The sequence below is a fragment of the Sinohyriopsis cumingii genome, chromosome 14 (assembly GCF_028554795.1).
Source record: "Sinohyriopsis cumingii isolate HCF-2022 chromosome 14, ASM2855479v2, whole genome shotgun sequence".
Taxonomy (NCBI): Eukaryota; Metazoa; Mollusca; class Bivalvia; order Unionida; family Unionidae; genus Sinohyriopsis; species Sinohyriopsis cumingii.
The window spans coordinates 79,258,738-79,270,508 of NC_142974.1; the positions used below are offsets into that span (position 1 = coordinate 79,258,738).

Here is an 11,771-nt window from a genome sequence, read left to right on the forward strand (position 1 = left end):
CAATGCTATACACATAAATACGAATGTTTTTAATGATGTTTCTGAACTATTAGTAATATAACAAACTGCAATTTAATACTACTAATTATTAATTAAATGCATAATGTACATGTAGGATGTTTGCATTATTGCATGTTGAATGCCATTATTAATCTTATCATACCTGTTTATTGTATATACCAGCATGTCTTCATATGGATCCAAACGTTCTGTGTCGTACTTTATTTAATTTTGTTTTATAACAAATAATGCGTCATCGGTGGTTTCTGATGGTGGAAATATCACAATATATGCACATTCTATCAGAGGCAAACTACTTAAAACAATTTGTATGTTTAAATCGCTCTGCAACCACACATAAACTACTAAAGTGTAAACATTTACCTGCATGATATTATATATCGTACACAAAGCTAAAACAACATGGATAATGATCAAGGAAGATTAAACTGTTATTGAACCACAATAGCATTGTTTCAAAATAAACCTTAACCATTTTCTGAAATAACGTAAACCGCAGAGAAAGACGTAATATATAGTGTTATTAAAGTTTAAGAAAACATGCTAGATGATATTGAGTTTCTGATTAGTTAATTGACCCTGAAACGTGGTTACGCATAACATGTTTGCAACTGAATGCATAGTATGGCTTCTGCCTGTAGAAACTCTACGTAACGTAACATAACAAGAGTAAACATAATTATTATAGTTTATGTTACTTGAACGTTCGTGCATACAAAAATTACGTGGATATCGTGTGTTTAATAAAACTGAAAAAATAATTCGGATCTTTCCTTTGAGCTAACCCTATGATGATGACAGCTGAGAATAATTTCATTCAAAATTACATATACGTATGGCATATTCATAGCAATATAAAAACTAGATATATCTCAGGGTGTAGGATTTGCTTGGGCTTGAGCTGAATTAGTTTTGGTAGCTAGGTAAAACAGGACACTCGCGAATATTGCAATCACTCCTGATGCGATGGCAAGGCCAAATCCAGCGTGCAACGAGGATCCTGGCAGATATAGATCCGCTGACCTTAATGTAAATACAATTGCTCCAACAATCATGGCTGTTCCTGAAATGTGCAAAAATAAATACAATATTAGAATATAAAAGAGTTTGGATGTGAACTGACATAAAATAATAGCTGTATATATATATATATATATATATATATATATATATATATATATATATATATATATATATATATATATATATATTTCATTAGGAGCAAACTCAACATAAATACGACGTATTGATATTTCATAGTACTACAGTCTAAACTTTCATCCTATACAATGTAAGTATATTCGCACTGAGTTCAGATTGCATCGATAATAGCATAGACTCCGACGTATCAATCAATTCAAAATAGACTGAACGTCAGATATATCTTAATAACATAACACTTAAATATCTAACTTGTTAAATGGACGAATCGCTAGCTTAATTGCCCAAGATGGCAATTTCAAGATGGGAAAATGCTGAGAAAAGGACATTTGTATATTAGAATAATTAAGGTTTTCACTCTAACTTGGGCCAACAGTCGTCGAATTATAAGATATAAACAATAAAGAGTTTTTAATATACGACCAAAATTCATTAAAATCGACACGGCTTATGCAGCACAGTCCATTGGTGAAATGTATCTCTTTTTTGGTTCCGCTCGTTATAGTTATAGATCTTCTTTTTCAAGCGTGTTTATCTCTTTTCGTATTCTAAGAGTAAAGAGCTATTTATCAGTTATACTTACAAATAATTATGCAATTTAGACATTACTCTGCCACTCATCGAAATACAAAACTTTAGCCTGAATATCAGGTTTAACAAAGAAAAATATGAATCACACGTTTGAAATGATATTTAAAATGTTATTCCGAGTACTGTTTCTTTACACAGTTTACATAGAGAAAGGCGTGTGTTGGTATTACTGCTTTATATGAGTTTAATTGTAGGAATATTCCTATTTCGGAAACTAACATTGCATCATTGTAAACTTTCTGGCAATTTTGAACATGTGCTGGTTTATTCACCAGCTTGACGTACAAAGGGTGCTGAATACTTTTAATGTATAAATGATATAAAATTATCGATGACTTGTATTTTCTATGTCGGCTGAATTTTTTTCTAGGTTTATGGTTCCATTAATTTCATCCCCTGTTAGTGAAATAGCGCAAGTTTTTCCGATTACTGTTTTTAAATTGTATGATGTGTTTAGGCTACTCTGATTACAGCGATAACGGGCTTCGTGATATACATGGAGTGCGTTTTAGGAGGTGAAGTACATAGATGTATAAAAGCTTCGTAGTCACATTAATGCTTGCTTAACTCTAACTCTCGCCATTCTCGAATATTGAGAATATTTATATCAACCTGGATTTTATGACATTGATTTTCGATCATGAGATGGAAGGATATTTGAGGCAGCAAATATGATTATACCTGGACGAGGTAGTAGGAACGATGCAAAGTATCTTCGTAATTAAAACATAATCACATTGACATCGCATGCAATGTCCTCATATAAAAATAGTCAATATATCTTAAAGCACAACTGAACGTGTTACGAACATATTTTAGTTTCAGCTGCATTCTGAATGTTCTGTGAGGACAGCATTGTTAACAGTCAAGTGAAAAGAATGATATGCCTGATTTGGTAGCTTGACGTTCCGTGCAATGATATCATGTGCATTTCGCGACCTGTATACAATTCTAATAAGTATTAGACCATCTTATATATAAAGTAGTCCAGCTTCGTAAGAGACGAAATTGTATTTTCCTTTCTTAACGCAAGGTAAAGTTTCGGAGTTTGTTTTCTATTTTGCATCACTTAAAAGTAGGAAATATTTTAAAGGTGTATTTTATTAATTAAATTATTCAAAATTAATGTCTTTCGTTTAATTCTAAACGGACTAATGGATTGGCACTGATATTAACTTTTATAATGTATTGAACTTATTTTATAGCCGAGAAAAATAATAAATTAAAGCATAAAAATATGTTATTATTAGTTTTCAACCAGTCGGAAAAGGAAAATGTTCTATGACTATGTAAACTTTTTTATCTCAGAAAGCATTGTGTACACAATTTGTACCAACTATAAGAGAAAAAGGACTTGACTTTCCGAAGAAAAAATAGAACTAAAGCAGTCAAGAAAAAAAATTATACTGACTCCATAAAGTTTTGAATGACTTAATAGAACGTTTAACAAAAACCTGATGGACATTAGAATAATGCGGATAACTAAGATGTGACCACATTATTCGTATCATAGCATGTTGCTTCTTATGTATATACTGCATTTTGCAGCTCATTTTATAGCTCCAGGACAAATGACATATACAATCTCGAGAGACTAAGCTTATGAATTATCGTTTATATGATTCTTTTAAATTAAAAGTAATATATGATATTCGGAACTATAATGTTAAGTAATTTGCATTAATTCTGGATAACACATACGAAAATGTTAAATTGCTATAGCAGCTCAATAGTTGCACCAAGGATGGGGAGTCTGTACAATTTGCAGCTGTCTATATATGTTTTACCGCATCACCCCACCGTCAGCACTGAGGAGGGCACGCATTTGGAAGAGTGTAAACTCTTTTTGCAGGGCCAACCAATCCTAGCTAACCCGAGTTGCTAATGCAGTTTTACCACTGGATATGTGGTAACAATATTTGATGTGGGTCTTATTAATGAGTGAAAGAGCGAATGGCATCAATTAGCGCCTATGTTGTGTCGGTCTTTTAATACTGCTATTAATAGGTAGTGTCACACGTGCAACAAGAAATACCGAACGATTGGCCCAGTAGGTCCCACATTGCAAGTTATATGAAAGAATAACATATTTTAATTCAGATGGATTGGAATGAGACTTACCTCAACACATAGCAGCATTGAAATTTACTGATTTAAGAGATAGTCTTGCTATTAACGTATAAAGAGAAGCAAGTAGTGCACGTATATCTGCTCATTGTAGTCGTTACTTCTCGAAGGGATGATGAGTAGAGGTTGCTAATTCTCAAAGGTGTTAATAAAGTGTGTTCAGTGAAAGCCTCTTGTTAAAAGAAGAAAAAGGCTGCTGTTTGGACCGTTTTGGCCGACTATTGTCAGCCAGCTCATCCAATCTGCTGCTCTTAAACTGGAGGTTGTCGAAAAACTGCATATGCCCTAATGATACCGTTCATGAACTTGCATGATTTAAGGACCATTGTAGCACCATAGCTGTCAGACATCTCTCGGCTAAATACTTCATGCGCAGACGTCCAGCTTGAATTACAAGCTTTGTGCTCCGCGCCAGGGTAATTTCATGTAATATGGAAGTTATCTCTCGATACGCCCCCATATGAGACAGCCTTGGTTCCCGGAAAGTTACTACAGATGTTCCTAAAAGCTCTTACCTATCTCTGCTACGAGGTACCAGGCCATGATCGCCACTTCGTCAAATCAACGGGTTAGCACTGTCGCTTTGCTCCTGCGATCTGAGCGGCAGAGGTAGTATAAGAAAATATACGGGACCTATTCTTTATGCATTACTGATTTTTTCCGACTTATCGACAGGAGCGTTTCACTAGAACGTTCAGTACCTCGAGACCCACGTAAATATTGCATGACACGCGCAACTGGCAGTGGTGGTTCTGTAAAGCTAAGTTGTTCTTCCCTGACTATGGCAACGCTGCGGGGTTTTGGCCTTTTGACCGGCTTTCATCGGTTAACCATTTTCGCTTTGTTTCTTATAGATTGCGACGGAATGCACTTTTGGTAAATAAATGAACCGTTGACTCGAAACTTAGAGAACTGTGACACATACAGATCAAGATGTACGCTCTTCGCAAAGCGAATCCCAGTCCCTTCACGCATACAATTGTATATGTGCTCTCTAAGTCTGCATTGACTTTGGCGACCAGCCGCTTAACTGTATCATAATTCCTTGCCACTGTGGCGTTGCTACTAAAATAAGTTGTGACTTTAACGATGTGACACTCGTACTCCCATTGTAAACGTTCTGCTTGCACGGTGGATCTTTTGTCAGCTCCGTCGTCAACATAATACTATATTTCAGGTCACAGTGTGTATGATCTCTTTTTCGATAACATACGCATAACGTACCATGTCATAACCAAATACGAAACCCTTAACATTTTAGAAAAGGCAAAGCTGTAAAGTGCCCAATTTTGGTTTGACCATGCCATCCTGAGTGCAGATGTTGGACACTGTCGTGAAGCTGTAAGACATACATCGCTATTTATTGAGAAATGTAGCCGAGTTGAGCTGGAGGGTATGGGTAGTTTCAGCTTTTAAAGGTTACACCCAGATGCTTATGTTGATCTTCAACTGACTTTTAAAGCTCCTACACTAGAAACCAACACTTCCGTGGTAACCCGATATAGTCCCAGTTTATGCTTAATATAAGCGTATTTTCCAAACGCAAATGTAATCTTTTCATATATATATATATATATATATATATATATATATATATATATATATATATATATATATATATATATATTGTATTCAAGTCGGTTACCGGCTGAAGAAGATAGTCCTCGTGCCAGAAGAGCTAATGTACGGTTGTCTTTCAGGGCACAAAAGAGGACAGTTCCAGTTATTACTGCACCGGCTACAAGGATGAGTCCGATTATTTCTAACTCTCTGACTGTTTTCAAAGTATCTGGAACTAAAAACACACATACACACACAAATATATATATATATTTATATATATATATATATATATATATATATATATATATATATATATATATATATATCGATGATGTTAATTTTTGTTTCCAGTTTATAATAAATTAATGAAAGGGAAAAGGGAATTTAGATATCGTTTTTTTAGAGTTAATACCGAATTAAGAACAAGTACCCATTTAATCTGCATGCGAATTTGTATGCTGTGTAAATATTGATATAATTAATGTTATCTGTCAACATAATTGATAAATAGCTTAATGTTGTACATGAATATATAAAACAGTAAAAGAAAGAAACTAATTATAAATGCACCTCACTAGAGTGGGTATATGGTGGTCGGGTGCAAATTTATTTCAATCATTCAAGTTCACAAATGTTGCAAAATAGGTCAAAAATGTAAAATAGGTCAAAAATGTAAAATAGGTCAAAAATGTAAAATAGGTCAAAAATGTAAAATAGGTCAAAAATGTAAAATAGGTCAAAAATGTAAAATAGGTAAAAAATGTATGAGGTTTTCTTCGTTCATCTTAACCTGTGACTAGAATCGATTTGTTATTCGCTGGTACGTCAACCCTGTCAATTAAGAAAGACTTCTTAATTAAAATCACTTCTTTATGAAACTCGTACAAAAAATAAACCAAATATTTTAAATCAGCCTTTTGACTAATTAAGCTATTTCGTAGGAATAAACGATTTAGTATTCGATTATATTGTCCTTATTGATCGTAGGATCCCCTCTTGTGCTCGGGGATGTCGAACAGGCCTGGGGAACTCTCGATTGTGTTATCTTAGGCCTTATGTGTGTACTCTAATTATATTAGGGGTGAGGATGTCCTTATCTGTTTAAACGGGAGCTTTTTAAATAAAAAGTTACACCTTGTTTTCAAATAATTCATCTAGTTGTGGGTTTTCTTATCTGCTTTGGGGGATATATAAACGTAATAGTTTTACAAACACTAGATAGCCAAGATTATTTTGTGGTGGGTTGTAACTTATTCATCGATTCTTCCGTCCATCCAGTTATCCATCCATCCATACATACATGCATACATACATACATACATGCATACATGCATACATACATACATACATAACCGTCGGAAAACTTTTACATATTTTCCCCATTAATGCAGTTTCTCCGCATATAATCCATAGACCATAGTAGTATTTGTCTGAAGCAAGGGGAGGCTGGTAGTAAATCCAAAATGGCAAGGCGATGGATATGATGCAGACTACCAGCGATGCGCATGCGCAGCCAACAGCAGTGCAGCCTAACATTCTTGTCAATCACCTGTGACGTAAGAAGTCAAGAAACCATGGTATGTAAAACTCTTTTTAACAAGTTTCATGTCCTTTGCCATCATAATATGGGAGTAACGAAATTGCTGCAGCGAATCGTTTGCAAAGGATTAAAATGCGTCAATTTTGAATGACATAGACAACCGTTTTGTTATTCTTAATACAGAACTGTAAATTAGTCTAACCATGTGGGTGATATTGAGTCATATATCAGTTTTTAGTAAGTAATACAATTTAGATCATTCCGCATGTACCCTTGATATTGTTTTACAATGCATTGGTTCCTTTGGTTTATAATTCCCCATAAATAATCTTCTTAATCACTTACGTTTATTTCAGCATGCTATCATACATATATTTTTAGCGCTAATAATAACACCAAGAGAGGAAAACATTTTTAGTAGCCATGTCAATGGACCAAGCGTATAAGAACTGAGTTAATCACCTACTAAGAAGCTTCAGATTTGATTGGTTGATGAGGTAAACACCAGCGTTGGCGTCAATGTAAAATTATAGACAATATGTGTGGTTTAGAACCACTGTGAAAATAGTGTTTCTTAACTAAAAGCTATTTATATATGTTTATTGCATTACATTGGAACAAATACTAAAATAATCAATGCACTTATCATCGGATTTTAACCGTTTGGTGAAATAACCGTAACTATAAACAGTTCATGTTATATATATATATATATATATATATATATATATATATATATATATATATATATATATAACTTGGGATATTGGGGACAAAATAATAATTTCTATAGAACTACCATTAGAAACGTGCGCAAAAAAGGTCAGAGGTCAAGACTAACTATCATCAACCATTCTTTTTGCATGGTAATTGAGTCTAGGAAAATATACACTATTATTTTCATCGTTTAAAGTTGTAAATACACTCACTATGGCAAGCGCAACTAGGTTGTATTTAATTTCGTATTTAATTTCACTTATAAGATGGAAAGAAATTAGTTGAAGTTAAGACGATTTCAAAAAGCGTTGTTTTTGAGAGCTATTTACTTCACGTAGAAAATGATAATTATTTTAAAATATGGTAAAAATATCAGCACCCTTTTTTGATCATGTATCCGTAGATGACGAATTTACGGCAAACCAAATCCCCCTATTAGAATGTGGGCTGAGCCAAGGTACACTTATGTGTGGTACCTGTATGTCTTCTAAGAAAAGCTTTATATGGCAGGTAAGGCCGGAGAAGTTTGCACGTTAGTAAAGGATAGTTTTCAATGGTCGTCTCTTACCCTAAGCCAATTTCGTAGACAAAAATATACGATTCGAGTTGTGCAACGCCGTAATAATTATTAACCCATAGGGTTGCTCTACAATTCTTGACTTCTTTATCTTTTGTAATATCAACTATAGTAGTTTTTTCTGCCTTTAGTTCCCCATCTCCCTTAGGCTACGTTTCTCGGTAGTAAATGACTATCTGCAATTACAAATCTCCTTTCTTCGAAAGAAATTTAAATTAGTCTTGTCGTTCAAATGTCTATCAAGATAACCCTTTAAAGACTTCATGGGTGAGAATTCATGTTCGGCTAAGTCCGATTGTCTGATCCTAAAAGACGGTTCGTTTACGTATTCATTTATTAGCCGAATATAATAATGCTCGATAGTTTTAAGCTCTTTCATATCATAGTACAGCGAATGATGTACATTGTTTTACATCTCGCAGTGTGACTTTTGTGTTGGAGTGGAGGGGCAAACTTTCAAGTCATCAAAATTTTCAAACAAAATATTCAACTCATCTTTAACAAACTACACTATCATATTATGAAACACTGCCTCCATTACGGCTTGGCAAGTCAAATGTTATTCGCCGAAATCTGGCTCGTGTAAATATTAAATGTATTCGTCATCAAATCTTTTCTTCTGTATAGTCTTGATGTGTATGGCGTGTGCATTCGTTTGAAATGGTCGATTATGAGCTTATGATCAATTCAAGACATATCAATGAGTCAAACCTGGACAGTTGTCAGAATAATATGTTTGATTTCAGTACAATGCCGATTAAGTATGTCAACTGCTTTGAACAAATGTATAAATTAATACATTCAAGTTCGGACAAGTCCTGGATTCTGCATGTTTAATGTAGAGAAGACGCTCTGCATTGGCCCTAGGAACGAGGAAAATATGTTAAGAGAGAACATGCAAATTGAACAGTGACGATTATTAAAGACCAAACGAAGAAACTGAGAATATTGGCGAATATTACCGGCCATATTGGTACATTTTCAGCTCAATATAAATATATTTTTAAAATACTTGATATAAAAGTGGTACCACATTGTATTCATTATATACTAGTTTTCTACTATAAATACCTTAGGATGGTTTTGAACGAACTTATTGGCACCAGGTGGTCGCCTCAACAGACTACTGACATCCGCAAGGGTTCTAATCTTTTGATTGGCCAATGTAGGTAAAAGGGAAAACTTATCAATACCTTTCCGGGGGTTGGAGCTTCATAATCAACCAAATAGACACACTGCCATGTAAAGCATATAATAAACTGTAAAAAGGGAGTTTAACCCATAAAACAATGATGGATATTTAATGAAGTCAATAAAGGATCGTATACTTTTATTCAGATGCATGTATCACAATCGTCGAGTTGTTGGTAAGCAATCAAAACTTGTAAAAGCAAAGATATTTACAAGGACGCTATACGAGACATAAACGGATATATAAAGTCCATTCAATGAAAGTATTAGGCAATTATTGTGTTGATGTATAAATTATCAACTTAACCTCTCTGGCTGGCTCTTGAACGAATATAAATAAAGTCAATACAATATCATATATTCAAAATAATATGCATTTATTGAAGTCGTAATTTCACTCAAATTCAACACCTGGAAAAACAATGACACTATGTATCAAGGAAACTAAGACTTCAGTAAGGACACAGGAATGCTTCCACAATATTTCATATATTTGTTATAAAACAAATAAATAACCATCTTGTCGTTTTAAAATGTTAATATGCAACGAAAAGTAAATAATTAGTTCAACGAGATTTTAAACGACGAGAACACTAATACAGGAATATGATTTCAGTAAATCTGTTATATCTATACTAACAAGAAAACAATGATGTATAAAATCACAATAGATGCAGGATCATATACAACTACCTTTGTTGCACAGCCATTATATATGAGAAATATACATACAGTTGGAATCAACTAATCGACATTGAAACACATGTATATGTTTCAATGTAAAGGATCCGAGAATTAAGGAAGGATACATGCCATCTGATAATTTTAAATCATCTTCTTTGTCCGCACAGCGTTTTTTGTATCTACATTAGTTTCGGTAAGATTTATTTAATAAAGAAGATGAAATGTTAAAAATATCGCCAAGGTGCTAGTATACAAATATTACTAGACAGTTTTTAAAAAATAGTTCTTTTAACAAATACTACATCAAAGGCCGCTCGTCCCTTACCGTCTGTTTCTCCTCAAGATGAAACTGAAAGGTTTTACGTCCTCCAGAATGTATGTGAATTCTATACTCAGCAATGCGTTTTAATATATATTTTAAGAACTATAGCGGATATCCATGAACAAGCACCAACACATATAATCGATACGCTACTTGAAACGCTCTCTAATGGATGATATACTACGCTGAGGATATCGAGGGTATGTCGTAAATGCATAAAAAACACTATTTTAACAAACATGACTAACGCAGTGAAAGGTTTCTTGCGTTAAATTAGAGTTTGTTATTACCAAATGTTTTGTAAGGCGATATTTCTGAACATTCCATTACACCTACCAGAGCATGCGGCATTACGGACCAAAAAATCAATTTATTTTTGGTAGGAGGCTAGGATTTCTGATACATTTCCTTCTCTAATATACGTGAAAAGATATTTTTACATGACTGACACTACAAACAGAATGTTATATCAATGACATGCTTTTGATAATTTATTTTATCTTCATATGAAATCAAATTAATATGGCTATGCTTGATATAAAATCGTAGCGCCCCTCCACCAAAACAAAGTGACTTGTACGGTATATTATACATATTCATCATATGTATGTTAATTGGCCAATAAGGTGCCTCCAACAAACTGTAACAATGTGGGATGACTGAGTTTACACCGTAGCTGACACAATGTAGAACATTAGCATTACAGTACGTATATAAAAATATACCTAAAATATCATTAAATTTGTTACAAGCTTACTCAAGAATTTAATGAACATTTAAATGATGGAGACTACCAGATTACAGTAAAAAGGCTCCGTGATACGTACCACGGAAACAAGGAACGTGAGAAATTGATATACCGGTAATAATGCACTCCTCTACATTCCGCAAATAGTCACCAATTGTTTATTGTCACGTATACAATATACATTTGGGGTTTGTTTGATTTATCGTTTCGCTTTTGAAGATTAAACGAAAATGCAATTTATTATGCTCAAAATAAAGAGAGAGAGACAGAGAGTTGAAGAGACTTAATATGAAGGCATTTATTCACAGCCCAGCCCTATAAAACTTTAGTGGTCCATTGCTGTGCTGCCATACAAGCTAAATCTGAGAGAAAACGTGTGGGCTTCGGGGCATAGCGGCATTTTGAATATTAATATTACATAATCTGTTTCAGACCCTCATCAACATGGACAACGATTAATCACTGGGAAATCATCACATATGTGGAGATTATAGAATCGATGACTTATTGATGAAACATAACCGAATGT

The 11,771-nt window shown here is 33.9% G+C and overlaps 1 protein-coding gene across 1 annotated transcript; it reads right to left on the reverse strand.

Annotated features, from left to right (window-relative positions):
- Nucleotides 1-14: 14 nt before the first annotated feature.
- LOC149784215 (uncharacterized) lies at nt 15-10,603 on the reverse strand. The gene is made up of 4 exons (XM_089933327.1): nt 10,498-10,603; nt 6,814-7,012; nt 5,546-5,693; nt 15-1,084 (listed from the first exon to the last, which is right to left on the reverse strand). Exons 2-4 carry the CDS (start codon nt 6,997-6,999, stop codon nt 894-896), a joined length of 525 nt encoding a protein of 174 aa, XP_089789453.1. The 5' UTR covers nt 7,000-7,012; nt 10,498-10,603; the 3' UTR covers nt 15-893.
- Nucleotides 10,604-11,771: the final 1,168 nt, after the last annotated feature.

What these genes read in the sequence shown, in the direction of transcription:
- LOC149784215 (XM_089933327.1), bottom strand. Translation starts at nt 6,999, where the DNA reads ATGTTAGGCTGCACTGCTGTTGGCTGCGCATGCGCATCGCTGGTAGTC. An exon ending in GTAAAAGTTTTCCGACGGTT is followed by an intron (nt 5,694 to 6,813) that starts ATGTATGTATGT and finishes GTGTTTTTAGTT; the next exon opens with CCAGATACTTTGAAAACAGT. An exon ending in AGGACTATCTTCTTCAGCCG is followed by an intron (nt 1,085 to 5,545) that starts GTAACCGACTTG and finishes TGCACATTTCAG; the next exon opens with GAACAGCCATGATTGTTGGA.